This window comes from Hippocampus bargibanti, linkage group LG15 (assembly GCF_051943395.1).
Source record: "Hippocampus bargibanti isolate YZ-2025 linkage group LG15, ASM5194339v1, whole genome shotgun sequence".
Lineage (NCBI taxonomy): Eukaryota > Metazoa > Chordata > Actinopteri > Syngnathiformes > Syngnathidae > Hippocampus > Hippocampus bargibanti.
In genome coordinates this window covers 1562328-1584714 of record NC_142748.1, presented here as the reverse complement: position 1 = coordinate 1584714, position 22387 = coordinate 1562328, and the positions used below count along the sequence as shown (strand labels likewise).

General features: G+C 43.8%; 2 protein-coding genes and 1 long non-coding RNA gene across 6 annotated transcripts in view; 2 read left to right on the top strand and 1 right to left on the bottom strand.

Annotated features, from left to right (window-relative positions):
• Positions 1-2710: 2710 nt before the first annotated feature.
• Positions 2711-17419, bottom strand: LOC148887070 (cerebellar degeneration-related protein 2-like). Its single transcript, XM_089015762.1, has 6 exons — positions 16861-17419; positions 13505-13617; positions 9864-10012; positions 9628-9792; positions 7366-7573; positions 2711-7301 (listed from the first exon to the last, which is right to left on the bottom strand). The coding sequence occupies exons 1-6, from the start codon at positions 16937-16939 to the stop codon at positions 6546-6548; spliced, it is 1470 nt and encodes a 489-aa protein (XP_088871888.1). The 5' UTR covers positions 16940-17419; the 3' UTR covers positions 2711-6545.
• Positions 7364-9832, top strand: LOC148887071 (uncharacterized). The gene is made up of 3 exons (XR_016117598.1): positions 7364-7488; positions 8180-8347; positions 9722-9832. It is a non-coding gene; the product is annotated as an uncharacterized LOC148887071 (long non-coding RNA).
• A 1911-nt stretch (positions 17420-19330) lies between the features above and the next one.
• tmem94 (transmembrane protein 94) overlaps positions 19331-22387 on the top strand; it is a 51517-nt gene continuing 48460 nt past the window's right edge. For 3 of the 4 annotated variants that reach the window (XM_089015947.1, XM_089015946.1, XM_089015944.1), the window contains exons 1-2: positions 19337-19480; positions 21941-22060. In XM_089015947.1, coding sequence (XP_088872073.1) covers positions 22039-22060 — 22 coding nt within the window. In that variant the 5' untranslated portion in view covers positions 19337-19480; positions 21941-22038. Of the gene's footprint in view, positions 19481-21940; positions 22061-22387 lie in introns of all 4 variants that reach the window. The other variant, XM_089015945.1, reaches the window with a different exon arrangement.

The window sequence follows — 22387 nt, the reverse complement described above, 5'->3', positions numbered from 1 at the left end:
AAGCAACTCGCTACAGAACTCGCCATCATAAAAGTACAGAAAGACGAAATGTTCATATCACATGACGTCATCTCACTTTTCACCCACCAAAGCCACCATTCCGATAGTACAGGACAGACTAAAAGCAGACACGACACTCAAAAAACGCACAAATCTAACTGCACATGACATAACCCAGCTACGTCAGTTCATTGCCACATCCACATATTTCCAATTCAGAAACACCATATACAGACAAAAAGAAGGGTTCGCCATGGGGGACCCACTCTCTGCCATCATGTGTGGGCTCTTCATGGAGGACCTAGAACAGAAAGCGCGTTCAACAGCCCCGGAAACATACAAACCAACACTATGGAAACGATTTGTGGACGACATTCTGGAAAAAATCAAAACAGGACATACACAACAGCTTACGGAACACCTCAACTCCATAGACACCACAGGCTGTATCAAGTTCACCCATGAAGAGGAAATAAACCAATCCATCGCCTTCTTGGACTTGAACATACACCACACGGACAACGGGGACATCAAAATAAAAGTACACAGGAAACCCACACATACTGACCGATATCACCTTTGGACATCTGAACACCCCACTATTCATAAGTTGTCAGTCGTCAGAACATTACATGAACGCACCACAATGATCACGGACCCGGAGGCTTTGAACTCTTTGAACTCTTTCAACAGTAGCCAAAATGGAACTGTATAGTGCCACTTAGCGTTTTTTTTTTTTTGCAGCGTGTTCTACCGGAAACAAATTCCTTGTGTGTTCTACATACTTGGCAATAAAGATGATTCTGATTCTGATTCTGATCACAGAACGCATACAAAGAACACTGTGGAAACACAACATAAACACACCGGTCAAACCACACACAACTCTCCGACAGATCTTGGTACACCCAAAGGACAAAATACACCTGGAAAATAAATGCAACTCAATATATGAAATCCCATGCAAGTCGTGCAATAAATCATCCATCGGGGAGACAGGAAGGAGTTTCAATACAAGAAAAAAAGAGCACAAGAAAGAGACAGCAACAATACAAACAAGAGCAAAAAAAGAACAAGCACAACAGGAGCACCATAAATCAGCCATCACGGACCACTGCAAAAGAGAAAATCACATCATGGACTGAGAGAAGGCCAGAGTCATCCGCACCGAAGAAAACAAACATCAGCGCTGGATCAGGGAGGCCATTGAAATCCGGAAGCGAGGACCAAGGACCATCAACAGGGATGAGGGAGCCTACATGCTCTCTACTACCTGGAGCAGTATCCTGGAGGGACCAGCGGACAACGGGGGGCGTGGCTTGCCTGTCAGATCTGACAGGTAGGTGACGCCGTCATAGCAACACCAGTTGAAAATGGCGCGTCACAACAACATCCGTGACACTCTGACGAAGGCGGAAGTAGACGCCGAAACATGTCAGGTATTTCAACACCTATAATACACTGTCTGTAAGTAAAAAATCTGCTTTAAATTATGCTGTGCCTGTGTTTGTTTCATCTTGGCAGACTTTTACTCTTGGTTTTTCCTTTGATACACTGTATTTTTCTGTTCAGATGATTTTAACGTCTTAGATTTTGTTGTTGATTTTATTTTAATACAATTTCTCAAATATCACCTGCTGCCAACCACTTCAGAGACAGCAGAGACTCCAGGAACCTGTGGCGGGGGATACAGACCATCAGCCCTCTCCACAGACCTGCGAGAACTCCACCGCTCTGTTGAACCAGCTGAATGACTTCTTCGCCCGCTTCGAGGCAGACAACAGCACTCCACCACAGAAGAACCCATCACCTCCTGGCGACCAGGTGCTGACACTGTCCCAGGACAGCGTGAGGCGATCCCACAGAGGGACCAACGCACGCAAAGCCCCGGGTCCTGACAGCATTCCTGGCCGTGTCCTGAGAGACTGCGCTGAGGAGCTCACAGATGTCTTCACGGACATCTTCAACACTTCACTGAGCCAGGCTGTTGTCCCCACGTGCCTCAAAGCCACTACAATCATCCTTGTTCCGAAGAAGTCATCCCCCACCTGCCACAACAACTACTGCCCGGTCGCACTCACTCCCATCCTCATGAAGTGCTTCGAGCGGCTATTTATGAGTCACATCAAGGCTGCCCTCCCCCCCACCACGACCCTTTCCAGTTTGCATATCGGCCAAACCGCTCGACCAATGATGTCATCTCCACCGCTCTCCACACAGCCCTCACCCACTTGGAGACCACAGACTCCTATGTCAGAATTCTGTTCATCGACTTCAGCTCAGCATTCAACACCATCATCCCCCAACAGCTTACAGACAAACTGAGCAAACTGGGGATCAGCAGCACCCTGTGCAACCTCAAAAGCACTATCAGAAATAATAAAACCATGACTGGGACACACGGACCAACACTGCGAGAACTCAAAGCAACTCGCTACAGAACTCGCCATCATAAAAGTACAGAAAGACGAAATGTTCATATCACATGACGTCATCTCACTTTTCACCCACCAAAGCCACCATTCCGATAGTACAGGACAGACTAAAAGCAGACACGACACTCAAAAAACGCACAAATCTAACAGCACATGACATAACCCAGCTACGTCAGTTCATTGCCACATCCACATATTTCCAATTCAGAAACACCATATACAGACAAAAAGAAGGGTTCGCCATGGGGGACCCACTCTCTGCCATCATGTGTGGGTTCTTCATGGAGGACCTAGAACAGAAAGCGCTTTCAACAGCCCCGGAAACATACAAACCAACACTATGGAAACGATATGTGGACGACATTCTGGAAAAAATCAAAACAGGACATACACAACAGCTTACGGAACACCTCAACTCCATAGACACCACAGGCTGTATCAAGTTCACCCATGAAGAGGAAATAAACCAATCCATCGCCTTCTTGGACTTGAACATACACCACACGGACAACGGGGACATCAAAATAAAAGTACACAGGAAACCCACACATACTGACCGATATCTCCTTTGGACATCTGAACACCCCACTATTCGTAAGTTGTCAGTCGTCAGAACATTACATGAACGCACCACAATGATCACGGACCCGGAGGCTTTGAACTCTTTGAACTCTTTCAACAGTAGCCAAAATGGAACTGTATAGTGCCACTTAGCGGTTTTTTTTGACGACGATTCTACCGGAAACAAATTCCTTGTGTGTTCTACATACTTGGCAATAAAGATGATTCTGATTCTGATTCTGATCACAGAACGCATACAAAGAACACTGTGGAAACACAACATAAACACACCGGTCAAACCACACACAACTCTCCGACAGATCTTGGTACACCCAAAGGACAAAATACACCTGGAAAATAAATGCAACTCAACATATGAAATCCCATGCAAGTCGTGCAATAAATCATCCATCGGGGAGACAGGAAGGAGTTTCAATACAAGAAAAAAAGAGCACAAGAAAGAGACAGCAACAATACAAACAAGAGCAAAAAAAGAACAAGCACAACAGGAGCACCATAAATCAGCCATCACGGACCACTGCAAAAGAGAAAATCACATCATGGACTGAGAGAAGGCCAGAGTCATCCGCACCGAAGAAAACAAACATCAGCGCTGGATCAGGGAGGCCATTGAAATCCGGAAGCGAGGACCAAGGACCATCAACAGGGATGAGGGAGCCTACATGCTCTCTACTACCTGGAGCAGTATCCTGGAGGGACCAGCGGACAACGGGGGGCGTGGCTTGCCTGTCAGATCTGACAGGTAGGTGACGCCGTCATAGCAACACCAGTTGAAAATGGCGCGTCACAACAACATCCGTGACACTCTGACGAAGGCGGAAGTAGACGCCGAAACATGTCAGGTATTTCAACACCTATAATACACTGTCTGTAAGTAAAAAATCTGCTTTAAATTATGCTGTGCCTGTGTTTGTTTCATCTTGGCAGACTTTTACTCTTGGTTTTTCCTTTGATACACTGTATTTTTCTGTTCAGATGATTTTAACGTCTTAGATTTTGTTGTTGATTTTATTTTAATACAATTTCTCAAATATCACCTGCTGCCAACCACTTCAGAGACAGCAGAGACTCCAGGAACCTGTGGCGGGGGATACAGACCATCAGCCCTCTCCACAGACCTGCGAGAACTCCACCGCTCTGTTGAACCAGCTGAATGACTTCTTCGCCCGCTTCGAGGCAGACAACAGCACTCCACCACAGAAGAACCCATCACCTCCTGGCGACCAGGTGCTGACACTGTCCCAGGACAGCGTGAGGCGATCCCACAGAGGGACCAACGCACGCAAAGCCCCGGGTCCTGACAGCATTCCTGGCCGTGTCCTGAGAGACTGCGCTGAGGAGCTCACAGATGTCTTCACGGACATCTTCAACACTTCACTGAGCCAGGCTGTTGTCCCCACGTGCCTCAAAGCCACTACAATCATCCTTGTTCCGAAGAAGTCATCCCCCACCTGCCACAACAACTACTGCCCGGTCGCACTCACTCCCATCCTCATGAAGTGCTTCGAGCGGCTATTTATGAGTCACATCAAGGCTGCCCTCCCCCCCACCACGACCCTTTCCAGTTTGCATATCGGCCAAACCGCTCGACCAATGATGTCATCTCCACCGCTCTCCACACAGCCCTCACCCACTTGGAGACCACAGACTCCTATGTCAGAATTCTGTTCATCGACTTCAGCTCAGCATTCAACACCATCATCCCCCAACAGCTTACAGACAAACTGAGCAAACTGGGGATCAGCAGCACCCTGTGCAACTGGCTGCTGGACTTCCTGACGGGGAGACCACAGGAAGTTAGAGTTGGAAAGAATGCCTCCAGCACCAACACGCTGACCTCAGGGCCCCCCAGGGCTGTGTGCTGAGCCCACTCCACTTCATTCTGCTTACACATAACTGCTCACCATCATCATCCAGCTCCACCCTCTTCATAAAGTTTGCGGATGACACAACTGTGGTGGGCCTCATCAACAACGATGAGGAGAAAGCCCACAGGGACGAGGTTAGCCGCCTGGCCACGTGGGCAAGGACCACAATCTCCGTCTGAATGTGGAGAAGACGAAGGACATTGTAGTGGACTTCAGGAGATTGCACCCACAGCATGTTACACTAGCCATCGACGGTGCTGCAGTGGAGAGGATAAGCAGAACCAAGTTCCTGGGAGTGCACATCTCCGAAGACCTGTCCTGGAGCCACAACACGGCATCACTGGCCGAGAGATCTCACCAGCGACTGTACTTCCTCCGCAAGCTCAGAAGAGCTGGAGCCCCAACGCCCATCACAACATCCTTCTACCGTGGTACCATCGCGAGTATCCTGACTAGCTGTATCACCGTGTGGTACGGAGCCTGCACCGTGTCCTGCCGTAAGACTCTGCAGCGCATCGTGAGGACAGCTGAGAAGATCATCGGTGTCTCTCTTCCCCCTCTTCAGGACATTTACAACACCCGCCTCACCCGCAGAGCCATCAGGATCGCTGGCGATCCCACCCTCCCTTCCCACAGCCTCTTCAGCCTGCTGCCATCGGGTAGGAGACTGCGGAGTCTCCGAGCTCAAGGACAGTTTCTGCCACCAGGTAGTCAGGAGACTCAACTCCCTCCCAACCCTGCCCCCACCCTCTGCCACACTTAACGAACTGCGAGTACACGCTACACGATCATCATGAACTCTATTTTTTCTGTTTTTCTGCATTGACGAGCGGTCTGACTGCGGTTGCCTGTGGAACTAACGCTAGCGGAAGCAAAGCTGCGCGGACGCAGTGGAAGACAGCATCAGGCGCGACAGGGCGGGAGGGTTGGGATCTGACCCCGGCTTAACCCCGCCTTCTGCGCCAAACATGCGGTCTAAATCGCCGGCCGCCTGCAGAACCGACGCACCCGGGGGAGGTAAGATTGTGCTGACTCTCCTAAGTAAACCTAAGGAAGGTGTGAAACTATCGAAACAAACAAAAAGATGCGGGACCACAATGGATTCTGAAGTCCTCGAATTCATTGCGGGCAGAGGGACCCACTCGAAGAAGTTTGCTCGCTAAGACAAGATCTACTGGACTTTACCTGAATAAAACCTCCATCAAAGCAAGCACACAGAGTGATTACTGTGTACTAACATAGTGGGGAATACACAGCGTGACTCAAGTATTCCTAACGCTTTTCTTCATAACTTTTGTCTTTCACATACTGCCATTTGTATTTATATGTTTTTGCTTGTGACCAGTTATGCCTAGCGCTATATTAAAAAAAAGCTAAATTGTATTGTATTGTATTCCCTTTAACATAGTTCCTTTGAGGAGATGCATAGCACAACCGCAGGCAGCCCTTATTGGAGCTTATATTCTATGCACCTTATAATGCAGTGTGCCCTACATATGAAAACAGTTTTGAAATTGGGCATTCATTGATGGACTTATAGTGCAAAGCACCTTATCGTGCAGAAAATCCAGTAAGAATACATGACTGTGGCTGTTTCACAGTGCAGAAACACTGAGCACTGATATTGTACTACAACTGTTCTTAAGAACGAAACGTGTCACTATTTATTGGATTTGCTAGATTTGCTGGATTTTACAGATTTGGACGCTTTAATATCCATCTTGGTCTTCTGGATCCGAGAGAATATCTCCTTGAAGAGTGCCTTGTACTCTGGAGCGTTCTGTCCCAGGCGCTTATCCACTGCCTCCACTTGCTTGCCGATCATCTCAATGGCTTCTGGTGTGGAGGGGGACTGGGTCGAGGACGGCAAAGGTCCAGGGACGTGGCCCACAGCACAGTCTTTCATGGAAGGGTCTCTGGAAACAGGTCGGGATGTTTGGACACCCGCGTGGCAAAGACTTTCCTCGTGACGCCTGCATTTTCCCAGCAGCTCCTCGTATTTTTCCAATAATGCGTGGTACTGCTCATCCACCTCCCTGAGGATGGACATCCCTCTTTTCCTCACACTGTTGGCGTGAAGTGCGTAGCTTCCTCTCCTGCGGCCAGACGCATCCCGGGCGACAATGACGTTGAGTGCCGTGTCGCTACAGCTTTTCCTTACTGGGTTTGACTCAGGGAGAGCATCCCCGTCTATACTAGTGACCCCCTCCGCCTTATCCCTAACACCCCCTCCTTTATCGCCAACCTCTTCCTCCAGGAAGGTGTCAGTCTCCGGGGTGCTATTGAGGACGGTCTGGGTCAGAGTTACGCCGTCATCTTCGTTTCCAAGAAGGAAAGTCCGGGTACGGCGTAGCTGCTGGAGCTCCTGTAACTCCAACTCCAATTCCCGAACTCTTGCCTGGCAACGCTCTGCATCCTTGGATAAAATCATGAAATCACATTTTAAGATGAGAACTCTTGAATAAATCACAAACAATCACCTGTACACGTGTTTGCAGGCGGGAGAAGTCTGTAAGGATCAGGTTACACTCCTTCTCCACACCCTCTCGGCGCCCCCGTTCTGTCCGGATAGCCGCTCGCAAAGCTGACACCGCCTCTCTCAGGTGATTGTTTTCCTCTTCGAATGGTTGACGCTTTGGCTCTAAAGTAAAGCTTTCAGCTCTGCCCACCACAAATTCATCCTCGTACCTGAGACGATGACAAAAACAATGTTGGAAGCCCCGGACCGGGACCGGCCCGCGGGTCATTTGGTACCGGACCACACAGAAAAATAAATTACTTATATTACCTTAGTATTATGTCTGGGTTAGTGTTAGCTTGCATTGTTAGCTTTGGATAGAATGTTTGTTGAATTAGTCAATGTGGTGGAGCTGCAAGGTGTGTGTTTACGACGTGCATGCACGCCAAATACACACTGTTTTACATTGAAATACAGTAAAGTCTTGTTATATCGATATCGGTTATATCGATAGTCCCGCTTATTACGATACTATTTCTATGCACGCAAGGAGAAAATTACATGCGCGCAGGGATACGGATAGGGGATACGGATATATCGATAGTCCCGGTTATATCGATATTTTTTCGGACTCCCTTGAATATCGATATAACGAGACTTTACTGTATATTTTCTGTATTATTTTGCAGTTTTCTCTATGGATACAACTTTCACAGCTGTGGCTGTTTTTAAGTGATTAATGAATAATAGCAGAGTTGAGAACTGAGTATGCTTCCATTCTTTTGAAGGGCTTGAATATGTTTTCCCCACACTCTGGGCTTGTCTTCCTCAAGTAGAAAAGCAGATGGCCGACGAGTGAGGATGAATCAGAGATGAGCCGACGTGAATCTTCCCGCTTACAAATGTCACAAAAGTTGGACTTGCCATTGGCCAAGAAGTACAGTCGATCCCCACCTTACGAATGAGATACCTTCCGAGCGGTCGTTCGTAAGGTGAATTTGATCGTAAGTTGTTTCTGTGCTATATTTTGTATGGAATGTATGTATACGTCAAACACTGAACGGGGAAGTATAAGACAGAGACACTCAAACAGTCATAAAATACAGTAAAGTCTCGTTATATCGATATTCAAGGGAGTCCGAAAAAATATCGATATAACCGGGACTATCAATATATCCGACCCTGTTTGCATGTAATTTTCTCCGTGCGTGCATAGAAATAGTATCGATATAACCGGGACTATCAATATATCCGATATCGATATAACGAGACTTTACTGTAAATTTACACCTATCGTAGCACGACAACATATATCCTTTGGGTCTTCAGTAAACCATTATTGAAGCTGCTGGCACGTAATTGCGACAGTCTAGCTAGCTATCAAGCTAGCTACCTAGGTATCTATTAGCTATCTATAAGCTGGCTAGCTAGCTGTCGAGCTAGCTATCGTTTAGCCATCTAGGTAGCTATCTATTAGCGACTGTATCCTGTGACTGTAAAGTGACTTTGAGTTTTGAAAGGGGCTTTTAAATGAAAGCTATTATTATTATTACTGTATCTATTAGCTAGCTAGCTTTCTATCTATTTGAGTTACTTCTGGGTTGAGTAAACGCTGGTGCGTGTGGCTGCCGCGGCTCACCCACAGAAAAAAAAATTATCCTCTGACTGTAAAGTGACCTTTAGAGTTTTTAAAGGCACTTGTAAATGAAATGTATTAATATTATTATTACATGCCATTGCCATTATTTTTTGTTATGCATCGCGTGTTCCTGGAGCGTCAACTGGGAAGAGGGATTTCCTCCCCGCCCACATACACTACACAACCAATTGTAAGCGAGCTTGGCACCTCCGCCTCAGAGCGTCAACTGGTAAGAGGGATTTCATTCCCGCCCAGATAATGTACACAGCCACTCGTAAGCGAGCTCAGCGGATGGTTGAGCGCTGATTGGTCAGTCTTGGTGTCCGTCACGGAAACATCCAACCCTTGAAACCTCGAATGTGTCTGCGTGCGTGCGCGTGAAGCACAGTACGCAGCCAATCGCAAGTGAGCTTGAATGGAAAATGGCGCGCAATACAAAATCCAACTTACGGCATCTCTCTCCAAACATTTTTCGACATTCTGTAGCTGCAAAAATGTTCGTATGTACCGTAACGTCATAACTCGAATTTTCGTAAATTGGGGAGCGTCTGTACTTCGGAAGGGTTGAGAGCTGATTGACTGATCAGCGGTACGTCATAATTTGTGTTTCCGGGTAATCACCAGACAGCAGCATGACTGCTATACCTGGGTGCTGTGCAAAGTTCCCTCAAACAAGGGAAGGAGTGGATGGTCTTGCGTCGTTCCCTCTTTTCTCTTCTGACTCTCAGCTGTTCCACAGAGCGTAAATGTTCCACCTGGCCTGAAAGTGACTCCACCTGATTCTGCAACGTCTCAATGGTCCCTGTTAACCTGATCCAAAAGGCAGGATTTTTGTTTTTAGCAAAATGGCGCCACATTTGACCAAGAATGGAGGTTTTTACCTCTCTATCTTGTGCTGTGAGGTCTTGCTGTCAATCACGAGTGTTTGGTTGGTGTGTTCAAGCTCTCTTGCAGTGCCATCCAGTTGCTCATACACTTTGGCGTGCTGTTCATTCATGTCGCGAAGAACTTCCAGCTGTTTTGACAGGTACTGGGTGATAAAAGCACATATTCATGCTGATTAGCGTACTGTGATCACTGTGTATATTATTGCATATTTATTCTTTTTTATTTATTTTGGTGGTGGTGGTGATGGACAGGATTTCAGCTAACGTACACATGATTCATGAATGGTTAGAAACACAGTAAACGACTTAGGGCTGGAATTTCAAAATTAAACTAAGATGTGTAAAAACGTTAACAGGATTAGGATAGTTTAATAATCAATTGCTCATATTTTGGGTAGGTATATTTCAGAGATATTCGATCGGACACTGTGGACAGAAGCTCGAACACATTGTCTTTTACTACCGGCAGGGGACGTAGCCATTCAAGACAGACACCCAAATTCTGCAGCCCTCTGCCAAGCTATTTATTGAGAGTACATGCAAATTTAAGTAATACATTAGTAAAACATAGTTTTCTTGATTTGAATACCACGCCCCTGGACATCCCAAACACAAACAGCTATAAACAATAGAGCATAGACATTTTAATTGGTTGTCTTTCCCTGAACCGATAGATTTGTAACCCGGCTAATGAGCTCTACCTGTGAGGCAGTTTCAAATCCTAAATTATTTCTTTGAAGGAGTTTCTCAAGTCCTAAATTCTGTTCAAGGCCAGATCTGCCACCAGGCAGTCCGGAGACTCAACTCCCTCCCAGCCCTGCCCAGCCTGCCCCTTCCCACTGCCACACTCACCGAACTCTGAGTACACGCTACATGCTGTACGATCATCCTGAACTCTATTTTTTTGTTATTTCTCATTAGACAAGACCTCACTTAAACCCTTTCTAGTTGTTTGTTTTTGCAATTACGACATTACGTCACTTTATGTACGTCACTTCCTCACTTTACATATGTCACTACCTCACTTTACATACGTCACTACCTCACTTTCCATACGACACTACCTCACTTTACATACAGAAATTACATGTATTGTTTGTTGTCAATTGTATGTCTTTTTTTAGCCACGTTATAAGTGCCTTGCATGTCTTGCACGCTGGGTCCGAGAGGACATTAATTTCATCTGTGCTGTATGTCATGCATATTAGCATATTTGACAATAAAGCTGACTTTGACTTTGACTTTTGACTTGATCTCCTAGATGAAGATGACAGGTTAACAGGCTGTGTCTGTTTACCTCAGATTGACCCCAGGTTTGTCTGTACTTCAATTGTGTACTCGGGTCACACATGTTCACTAAGCATATAACAGCATGAAACCTTTAAATATGATAACTTCTATTCTGTCTAATCTATATCAGTATCCATTCATTGAACTTGAGCATGTTGTTTCACAGAAATCCAGCCATGACAATTGTCAAAAATCAAATAATAATTAATAAAGATGAAAATGATCAGTAAAAGGATCCCAAACACAAAATGGTCATTTGCACAGCAGCATTCAAATAAAGTCGTCTTCTTTTTCTTTCGGCTTCTTCCTTCAGGAGTCGGCTTATTCCTTCAGGAGAATCAGTGTCCTGCATCTAACCCGGTCTTTTGTATCCTCTTCTCTCACACCAGCTACCTTCATGTCCTCTTTGACAACATCCATAAACCCCCTATAAGGTCTGTAGCGTCACCAGTGCGCACCGCGACATTGATGTCTTTCAAACCCTTGATCTCCTTGATGTGCGTCTCAGCCTGACGCATATCACATGCTTGAAAATGGTATGAAAGTAGCCGTCGTGGGACAGAGACGATCAGACTCATCTCGGACTCAGACCCAGAAAGAGACACAGAGCTCGCAGAGACCTGCTCAGCATCGTACGGAGTTTCACAGCACGACTTGGTCGACTCCACGCCACGATCAAGCTCTGCGTGTCACCTGCCTGGGAGATCTGACAACGAACCTACTTACAAATAAAGAGAAACATCAAACTCTTTAGGTCTTCCTTTCGGTCTCCTGCCTGGCAGTTCCAGGCTCAGCATCCTTCTTCCGGTATAGTATTTCTTTCTCCTCTGGACATGTCCAAACCATCTCAGTCTGGCATCTCTGACTTTCTCTCCAAAGCCTCTAATATGAGTTGTCCCTCTAATGTAGTCATTCCTGATCCTATCCAACCTGGTCACTCCCAAAGAAAACCTCAACATCTTCATCTCTGCTACCTCCAGCTCTACTTCTTGTCTTTTCTTCAGTGGCACTGTCTCCAGTCCAAACATCATGGCTGGTCTGACCATTGTTTTATACACTTTTCCTTTCATCCTAGCGCAAACCCTTCTATCGCACATCACACCTGACATTTTTCTCCAGCCGCTCCAGCCTGCCTGGACACGCTTCTTCACCTCCTTTCCACACTCTCCATTGCTCTGGACAGTTGACCCCAAGTACTTAAAACTTCCACCTTCTTTATCTCTTCTCCCTGTAGCATCACTCTTGTACTTGTATCCCTCTCATTCACACACATATATTCCGTCTTGCTGCGACTGATCTTCATTCCTCTCCTTTCCAGGGCATATCTCCACATCTCTAGTTTCTCCGCCACCTGTTCCCCGCTCTCGCTACAGATCACAATGTCATCTGCAAACATCATGGTCCAATGAGATTCTTGTCTAACATCGTCTGTCAGCGTGTCCATCACAGTAACGAATAAGAAGGGGCTCAGAGCTGACCCCTGGTGGAGTCCCACCTCCACCTTGAATTCCTCCGTCACACCAACAGCACACCTCACAACTGTCTTACAGTCATTATACATGTTTTGTACCGCTCTGACATACTTTTCTGTCACTCCAGACTTCCTCATGCAATACCACAGCTCTTCTCTGGTCACCCTGTCGTATGCTTTCTCCAGATCTACAAAGACACAGTGCAATTCCTTCTGACCTTCTCTATCAGCATCCTTTAAGCAAACACTGCATCAGTTGTACTCTTTTTTTTGGGGCATGAAGCCATAGTGCTGCTTACAAATGTTCACTTCTGCTCTTAGTCTAGCTTCAGATAAATTCAAATAAAGTAAAACTAAGTATTTCTGCCCAAAAGACTCAGCCTAAATCTAAAATGGCCGCCAAAAAGAACAGTGTTGCCAACTGCCAAAAATAGTAGGAAGAAAAAGAGAATTAAGATGCCGAATGCTACTTAGATTGAGTATTCGCTCCAGTATTTTGTTTAGCATCAACACAATTCATCTTTCATGGCTTTGTTGTTTTGATTTATTTATCTATGTATCAATCTTTTTGTCTGTCTATTCACCAATGTATTTATTTGTGCTTTTTTCACAATGCATTGTGTTCTGGGATAGCTTCAAGTACAGTAAAGTCTCGTTATATCGATATCGGATATATCGATAGTCCTGGTTATATCGATACTATTTCTATGCACGCACGGAGAAAATTACATGCAAACAGGGTCGGATATATCGATAGTCCCGGTTATATCGATATTTTTTCCCCTTGAATATCGATATAACGAGACTTTACTGTATGTGGAGGGATTTGGGGGACTTTGCAATTGATACGGTAGAATATCATTGTCTTTCCTACCTCAATTTCATGCACTTGCTCTTCATTAGTCATATACATCTGCTGCAATGAATCCTCCAGCTCCTTGTTCCTCTCCAGCAACGTTTTTCCCAATTCTGCAGCCAGGTGGAGGTCTATAAATGGGAATGATGAAGAAGGCCGTTGAATATATAATGTATGTAACCTGAAAAGGTACTGAATGTGAAAATGGAACAGAGCGATAAAGGATGAAATATTTGAATATTAGAAAGTAGAGAAATTCAGGGAGAGAAAGGTCCCAGAAAAATAAACAAACAAAAAATACAACATGAAGTGCAGCCCTGGTTGACAGCATGCATTTTTTTCATCGTTACAAGATGCCTTTGTGTTATCGGACAATTTTCCCATCCTGTTTCTTGAACCTCTACTCATAAAATTAATAGGTTCTGGATGAAATTTCTTCAATAGATATTTTTTAAGTGTGCAGTGTATGTATAAACTGGTGTTTTGTAAAGAACTGATATAGACGTTTGCCGTTCTAGACTTTTAGCAATCTTGTGTAGTGAGCAAACGCTGGAGTGGGGAAGACTTTTTCTGGGTCAGTCACATGTACGTAAACGCCTCATGGCCCGATGAGCGAATGAGAACGATGCTGCATTGACCACATGTTAATCTAATTACACACAGACACATCCGCGAGAAGTCCATCTTAGCAAATAGGTCCTATTTGTCACGGTTTGCAAGGTGGTGATGGCGGGTGCGGATCCCAAAAAGCAGGCAGGAGGGAGCAGGAGGTTGTTTGACAAATTGTATTAAAATAAAGGTCAGCAGGAACAAAATGTAAAACATCAAAATCATCTGAATGGAAAAAAATACAAAATAGCAAAAGAAGACCAAAAGTAAAAGTCCGCCAAGGTTAAACTAACACATACACAATGCATGCAGCAAACAAGCAGCAGACAAACAATGAACCGGCACCGGATGGTCGTTCCGGGTGTCCTTTTAAGTGTCAATGATTAAACGATCAACACCTGCGAGGCTGCAGGCAGGGCTGACGTCGCTACCCGCTGGTCGCCAATCTGATCGGGACGACCAGCACCTGTGCTGGTGTAGGCGGGGCCGACAGCGCCCCCCGTTGGTCGCCAACCAGATCATGACACTATTATTGTTTGTAGTGTTCTATCACCTCGGTGATAGAACAGAGGAACGGTCAGTTCTGTGGCCTTATCTTGCGACATTTCCAAATGCAACAACCACCCCTTTTCCAACCCGAGGATGTCAGAATACATCATGACATTTAGTTGAAATCACATGTGTGCGTGTTTGCAGGGGTGTGCGTGTGTATGGCTCTCACAGAAAAACATTTCTAAATATTTTACCTTTCTGGCGCTCTTTGTCAAGAAGATTCCCGACCCCTGACCTAGACACAACATACTTTGATCCACTGCAGCTTTATCCATTGTGAGGCTTTTTGGCATACACTGATAGTTATTTTTGTACCATGCATGAGCCTGAGTAAATTAAATCCATCCCATTGGACAGTTTCTGCATTATCACTGGTTTACATTCAAGCATATATTATTGTGATGATCTGGCACAGTGACTAGGCATGAACAAGAGACGGAAATTAGGTAAGTGGGGTTTAGCATCACAACATGAAGCGCTGCCAATGCCTTGTTAACCCTTTTGAGGACAGCAGTTATGACAGTGATAGGAAAGGTTAATATCACTGGTCAACAACAGATTTTTATTAGAGATGACTATGAGTCCGTCAACATGTTTTGACACTAACTTAAAAATGTATTGTCTTTTTTCGAGCATATCAGGTCTTTCAGATATTTTCATCATTTGAAAACTTGCACGATACGGATTTTATTAACATGCATCGTAATTCACTCCTCCCAAAAATTCCACCTGTGGCTGAATGCAATCTTTAATAACTGGAAGAAATAATACTAAGTGTAGAACTTACTCTTACATGATTATTATGATGATGATGTAATATGGTGAAAATGAAGGAGACATTCTGAATTGGCATCTCCAATGTAAATACAGTAAAGTCTCGTTATATCGATATTCAAGGGAGTCCGAAAAAATATCGATATAACCGGGACTATCGATATATCCGATATCGATATAACGAGACTTTACTGTATTTTAGTTAACCAGTTGTCATTGGGAGCAGGCGTCCAAATAATTACTATCATTTTTATTATCTTTATCATTATTATTTTTTTACGAGTAATAGTAATATTAAGTTAGCAAAATTATCTTATCATGTATTCATATAAGGGCCTTACATTGTGTTATCTTTAAATGTGCTATTTAAACTATGTAAAGCGCATTGAATTATCCATACATGCATATTGTACATACATTTTCTGATCCGCTTACCCTTGCAAGATTTGTAGGATGTACTGAAGTCCATTTCTACTGTTTTAGGGACAACCTGAACGGGTTGTCAACCAATGACAGGGCACATAGATACAAACAATCATTTGCGTTCACACACACCTATGGACATTTGGAGTGTTCAATTAGCCTGCTATGCATGTTTTTTGGAATGTGGGAGAAAACAAACAAGGGGAGAACGTGCAAACTCTGCACAGGAAGGCCTGAGCTGGTAAACTATGTGTCTTTGTGTTGTCATTTTATTTGTTATTTTTTTGTTCTTTTGATTTTTGTTTATGTCGACATTAGTAAGAAATATTGTGCTAAGTCAATTTTCTGTAATACCGTACAATAGCTATCTATCTGGCTGGCTAGCTATCTATTGGCTTGCTAGTTAGCTTTCTATTGGCTTGCTAGTTAGCTTTCTATCTATTTGTCTTATTATTCTATCTGAGTTCCTACCGGGTTCAGTGAACGCTAGCGCGTGTGGCTGCCGCAGCTCACCTACAGAACCTGTGACTGTAAAGTGACCTTGAGAGTTTTGAAAGGCGCTTAAAAATTAAATGTAGCATTATTATTATTAAACAGTAACTCTGCACTATGAAGTTGACGTGCTTACCAACACGAGTATATTTAAGTTATTTTTTTTTACATATTTTTATATATTAAAACAATACTTTTTAACACAATATACTGACACTAGCCAGTTCCAACAAAAAAAAAATGCCATACTTGGCAGACGTTAAAATCTTTTTGTTGAAGGACGAAAAAAATAGAGCCACGCGCGCTGTTTGTTTGCTTTTCAGTCGTTTGGAAGCAAACTAAATAACACACCACACCCTCCCAAAAAATACTAGTCTTGAGTATGCCACAAAAAAAATAGAATGCTAAAGTTATCTCCCATGAGTGCGCATAAAAGCCTTTGTGCGGGCGCCGCTGAGAGATGTTCACCGACCGGCTGCAGCAGTTTCCTGCTAGGATGCTACGGCCAAAGAGGAGGATCTTACCCTGCTCCAAATCCCGCTGGTCGTACCAAGGCTCTTCCTCCTCTGTAATGAATTCATCCATTGTTCCTGAGCTTAGCATGGAAGAAGAGCACGTTTCAAACAAGCGATATTTTGACGAGATGAAACGAGCTAATTCAAGACAGCAAGCTACAGCCGCTTGGTAATACCCTATTTCCTTCTTCTCTTCGCTATTTCCTCCGTCATTCCCACTACTTCCACCGTCCAATATCAAGGCCCATCCCGTCTGCTGCTGCAGAGACGTGGCAGTGTTGCAAAAGGAGCACTTCCTGTCATTGCGGTCAGGCCAGCTCCCACTGGGAATCAATCAGACGCGCACGTGTGACGCCACATCTCCACTTAGCGTTCGAGTTCTGTATCTGTGTTTATACTTGTTCGGATCGTCAGCGCTTTCGCGATGTACTTGGGAGAAGTAGGATGTTTATTTGCCGCAGCGCAGAGATCAACCGCTTCTCTCTGCAATCTATTCAAGTCACTCACACTAGTGATGTGTCGTTCGCGAACGAGCCGGATCTGAAGTGAACGAAGACAGCCGGAACCGGAAATGGGAGCAGACTCTTTTTGTCCTCTATTCCCCACCCCCAGTCTTCGGTTAAAGCCACACGGGATTGGTCGATATCCATGGTAGAGGATAATTAGAGACACACACAGCAGTGAGGAGAAGGGGTGGGGGGGGGGGGGGGTAGACAGGTGGACAAATGTTATCACATTATGCTGTTATTATTATTATTATTATTATTATTATTATTATTATTATTCAATTGTTATATTTTTTACTAGTTGGTATGATAGCATTATTAATAAGAAAATCAAATTAGTGACAACTGATCACCAGACCAGAGTAACCACAGGGAAAGTGAAAGTGGATGCTCTCTGTGCACATATAAATAAAAATATTTGATATTGTGTATTTTTTACATGAGTAATTCGTTTTTCACATAATTATACATGATTTTTGGTAGTTAATTAATTTAAGCAACAACAAACAAACTGAGGAGCCATTTCGGAGCCATATGAGCCGGTATCTTTTTAGTGAGCCGAGCCAAAAGAACCGGCTCTCTGCAAAGAGCCGGAATTCCCATCACGAATTCACACACACTGGCTTTGATCCCTGTCAAACAAAGCACGTGATGTAGTAGTGGCTAGGTTGCCAGATCCGCTCAATATTACAGCATTGCACAAAATGAGGATACAATATAACTTTCTTAACACCCCCACTTATACGCTTACTTATATTTAATGTTCCCTCCTCTTTGAGCGCAGTTGACATAAATGGTAGAGCTTTTATTCATTGGAATGAGCGGGGAAAACTTTGCTATACTATGCTTTGTGCATTAAGCTGAGAAAGCCAAAAATAATAATAATAATAAATAACAATTTGGTCAACGGAATGGGGAACATTCGAAATTTGACCATTACAAAAAGCTTGTGATCGATCCAAATGTTTTCCACTCTTCAAATCTACGAGTAAGAGGGGCACGAAACAAATAAACGATGAGGAATTTACAGTCGTGATTTTTTTAAACAGAACCAATGACAAAATACGCATCCGCGCGCGCAAACACACGCTCACACATGTTGCGCAATTTTGATGACGCATTACAACAGTGGCACATGTTGATGACGTCAGACGCACTATCCTAGCCCGACACCTTTCAAACGATTGTAACCTGCGCTCCCAACTACCACAACACTCTTGCTTGGTGTGCGGTGAAGTGAAGACCGCAGAGTGTTGTATCTGTATTTGGACGGGCCCCAATACTTTGGTTCGTCGTCTTTTGTAATTGGGCTGAAGAAGAAGTAATACAAGGTATGCAACATGGCGCATAGAGCAGTGCTCCCTTACACATCGATATCGACTTGATACCTTAGCTGATGACGTCTTTGCCATAACAATAATGGATGGTTATATGTATATAGTAATTATTATATTCTACCGAGGTGAATGCAGTTGTCGGCGGCTAATTTCAAGAACGGTTTTGGTTTATAAGCAACGTTGCTTTTGCGATTATTGGGCTGACTGCCATTGCGTATTGTTCCGGTCGACTACATACAATACTATAAAGCTGAGAATCGTGTTGTCACTTCATGTATCTCTGTAGCTATCAATAGCCCAATTTGGAGGCCATAGAAATCAGTTTGGAATGTCAATAAACAACCGTCAATACTGTCGTGTTTTTAAAATGCATGAAGCGATGGATGGATATAAAGGGAAAATTAATATGTGATGCACATAAAGTCCTTTAAGGATACCAATACATTATAGATAATGACCCTGATGTATTCTGATACTGTCCCCGTTAGTCAGGTTTGCTCACAGGGAGACATCAGGTTTGCTCAGACGGAGCAAGATAAACTGTGTGTGTGTGTGTGTGTGCGTGTGTGTGTGTGTGTGTGTGTGTGCGTGTATACACAAATGTTCCTGATGTCCAATTCTTCCTTCACATTCTTAAAGAATCTGCAGGGTGAACGGTGGGTGACCTGGAGAGCCTTTGGTGTCCAAGTTTGGATCTGGCATGGACAGACAGTAATCTTTCAGGTAGTGTGAAGCAGAGTATGTGGAGAGGTCACGGTTCCCATGGGGTCAAAGGATATGAAGCAGGTACCTTGATTTGATTCTTTAAATATCTGTGTTTCGAGGTGTTTACCCGAGCTTAGCTTAGCTCCTGCTTATAAAAAGGACCTTGGAATTTGGTGCTGGTGACCTACACGAAATGTGTCAGTATGCAAAAGCAGTCATGCAGGCATTGTGTGTTAATGGTTGACATCATTTTTTGAGTTTTTAACAGACAACACCACTCTGTCTTTGATGATTGGCCCTCTTCTAACAAACTCTGGAATTCACTTCCACCCAACATTCGTAATATTGACTCCCACCCTATATTCAAGTCTGTTTAAAATTGCTTTCAATGTCTAGTTCAATCTGCTATTTTATTATTCGTCATTTTACTTATGGTTTTTATTGTTGTGTGCTTTGTTTTTATTGTAAAGTGTCCTTGGGTGTTTTGAAAGGCGCTTGAAATTAAATGTATTATTATTATTATTATTATTATAAGTCAATACAAATACCACCGTGTTGCTGTGTTGATGCTCACCCGTGAGATTAAGTTCATGTAGGTTTGGTAATTTGCTAGCGTGCAGGTTTCTTTGTAATCTTCCGATATATGACAGCGACAAATAATAATAAAATAATAATAATAATAATAATAATAATAATAAAAACCTCTAAAGATGGAGGACACTGATTTGCTCTGGCGACCCCTTGTCGGGAAAAGCCGAAAGGGAAATAATAATAATAATAATAATAATACATTTCACTGCCAGAAAAAAAATACCTGTGACTGTAAAGTGTCCTTGAGAGTTTTGAAAGGCGCTTATAAATGACATTTATTATTATTATTATTATTATTATTATTATTATTGTTATTATTATTATTATTGATAAGCGCCTTTCAAACTCTCAATATCACTTTACAGTCATTGTTTGCTGAAGCACCTTTGCTATTAGAACAGCATAAGAGTAACAGACCTCGAACATATGGCGGGTGATGGCTGAAGTCTGATTGGTTAAATGCTTAAATTAGCTGGCGATATAGCTATCTATCTATTTTCTATCTATTTGCTATCTATTAGCTATCTAGTTGACTAGCTGGCTATCTAGCTAGCTATTTAGTAGCTGACTGGCTATTTGGCTAGCTATATAACTGGCTGGCTATCTAGCTAGCTATCTATTAGCTATCTAGCCGGCTAGCTGTTGGCTGGCTGGCTATCTAGCTAGCTATCTATTAGCTATTTATTAGTTGTCTTTTAGTTGTCTGTTAGCTATCTATTATCTAGTTAGCTAGCTTTCTATTATTTGAGTTTCTTCCGGGTTGAGTGAACGCTGGAGTGTGTGGCTGCCGCTGCTCACCCACACAAAAACCTATCCTGTGACTGTATAGTGACCTTGAGAATTTTGAAAGGCGCTTATAAATGAAATGTATTATTGTTATTCCACCTCTTGTGCTGTTACGATGCTGTTTTGTGAAAAAATGCCTTGTTACAGGTTCGGAGAGATCGCAGAAGATAAATGACCACAAACAACGACTGTATATATATCAGTGACATTTAATGATAGAATACACAGCACTTCACAACATTTCCCATCATGAGTAATTGCGCTAGACACAAGCCGTCACTCTTATGCCCCCACATAAACACTCCAACATCACGGTTCAGATCCAGAATAGTATACCTTACCGTTGACAGAGGGCGGAGAGCCGGCAAACACCCCGTTAGAGTAATCTGGAAAACCCAAAGCTGGACACTCGTGCACAGGTCACAGCAGACTCTAACTCTAATTAAGGAAACTCCCCATCTTATAGACCCACTCGCGCGAAAACAAGTGGCCAGTCTGTCTTCGCTAGAGATGAGTCATTTCTCCGCCCTCCCTCAGCCCTGGGACCAGGTGCTCCAGAGAAACATGTTGTGTAAGATACATTGTCAGGTGTATGAGAAAGGGCAATTCATGCAGGAAAATACAAAACATAGATACGTGTGAAAAATACAAAACAAGCAATAAAACAAGTGGTATCAGTCTTGGGAAAAGTGTGAGAAAATACAGAAAGTGGCAAACAAATTGTATAACCATATGAGTCAGCTCAGGACACCAATAACCATTTCTTCCTTCAGATGCGTTCTCGCTAATCTTACTCTGGTCCTTGCTAAGCTTGAATGTCTCCCCCTATTCCTCCTCCTCCGGTAGCAGGATCGTTGATGCCGGAGACACTTGCATCTGCTCCGTGGATTGCTCGTAGTCCTTGTCGTAGTAGTCCCGGAATCTGTCGTGGTTTTCCAATTTCCTGAGGAACCTGGTCAATTACACCAGTCGGTTCAGGGTACCCAGACGCCCCTTCACTGTCGTGTTTTTCAGTCTTAATCTCGTGCAGTGAAATATCAGACCCTCCCGTGCCGTGCGAGCTGTGATAAATTTACTGGTAGCCATTCACACCAATTAGCAGCTGAGAAGTAGCTTTCAGCTAGGTTGTTAAGCTCTGGTGTAAAACTCTGTGTCATGTTATAGGAGGAAGATCCTGTTGCTTTGGGCTTGTTGACTCACCAAGCTTTGGGGAAACTCAGGGATCAGCTTAGTAGTCTTCTGGAGCAGCACCAGAAGACAACATGCCGGCTGGGCTCTGCACAGGTACATCTATGTGTTTATTTTAGCCAGCTTCCAAATTGTTGATTTCAACTGTCGCCATAAATGACATGAAATGTAAATTTCTCCACTGCGAGACTAATAAAGGCAAATCCAATCCAATCCAACATTGGATGTGGAATGTAATGTGTTTCAAATACAGTAAAGTCTCGTTATATCGATACTCAAGGGAGTCGGAAAAAATATCGATATAACCGGGACTATCGATATATCCGACCCTGTTTGCATGTAATTTTCTCCGTGCGTGCATATAAATAGTATCGATATAACCGGGACTATCGATATATCCGATATCGATATAACGAGACTTTA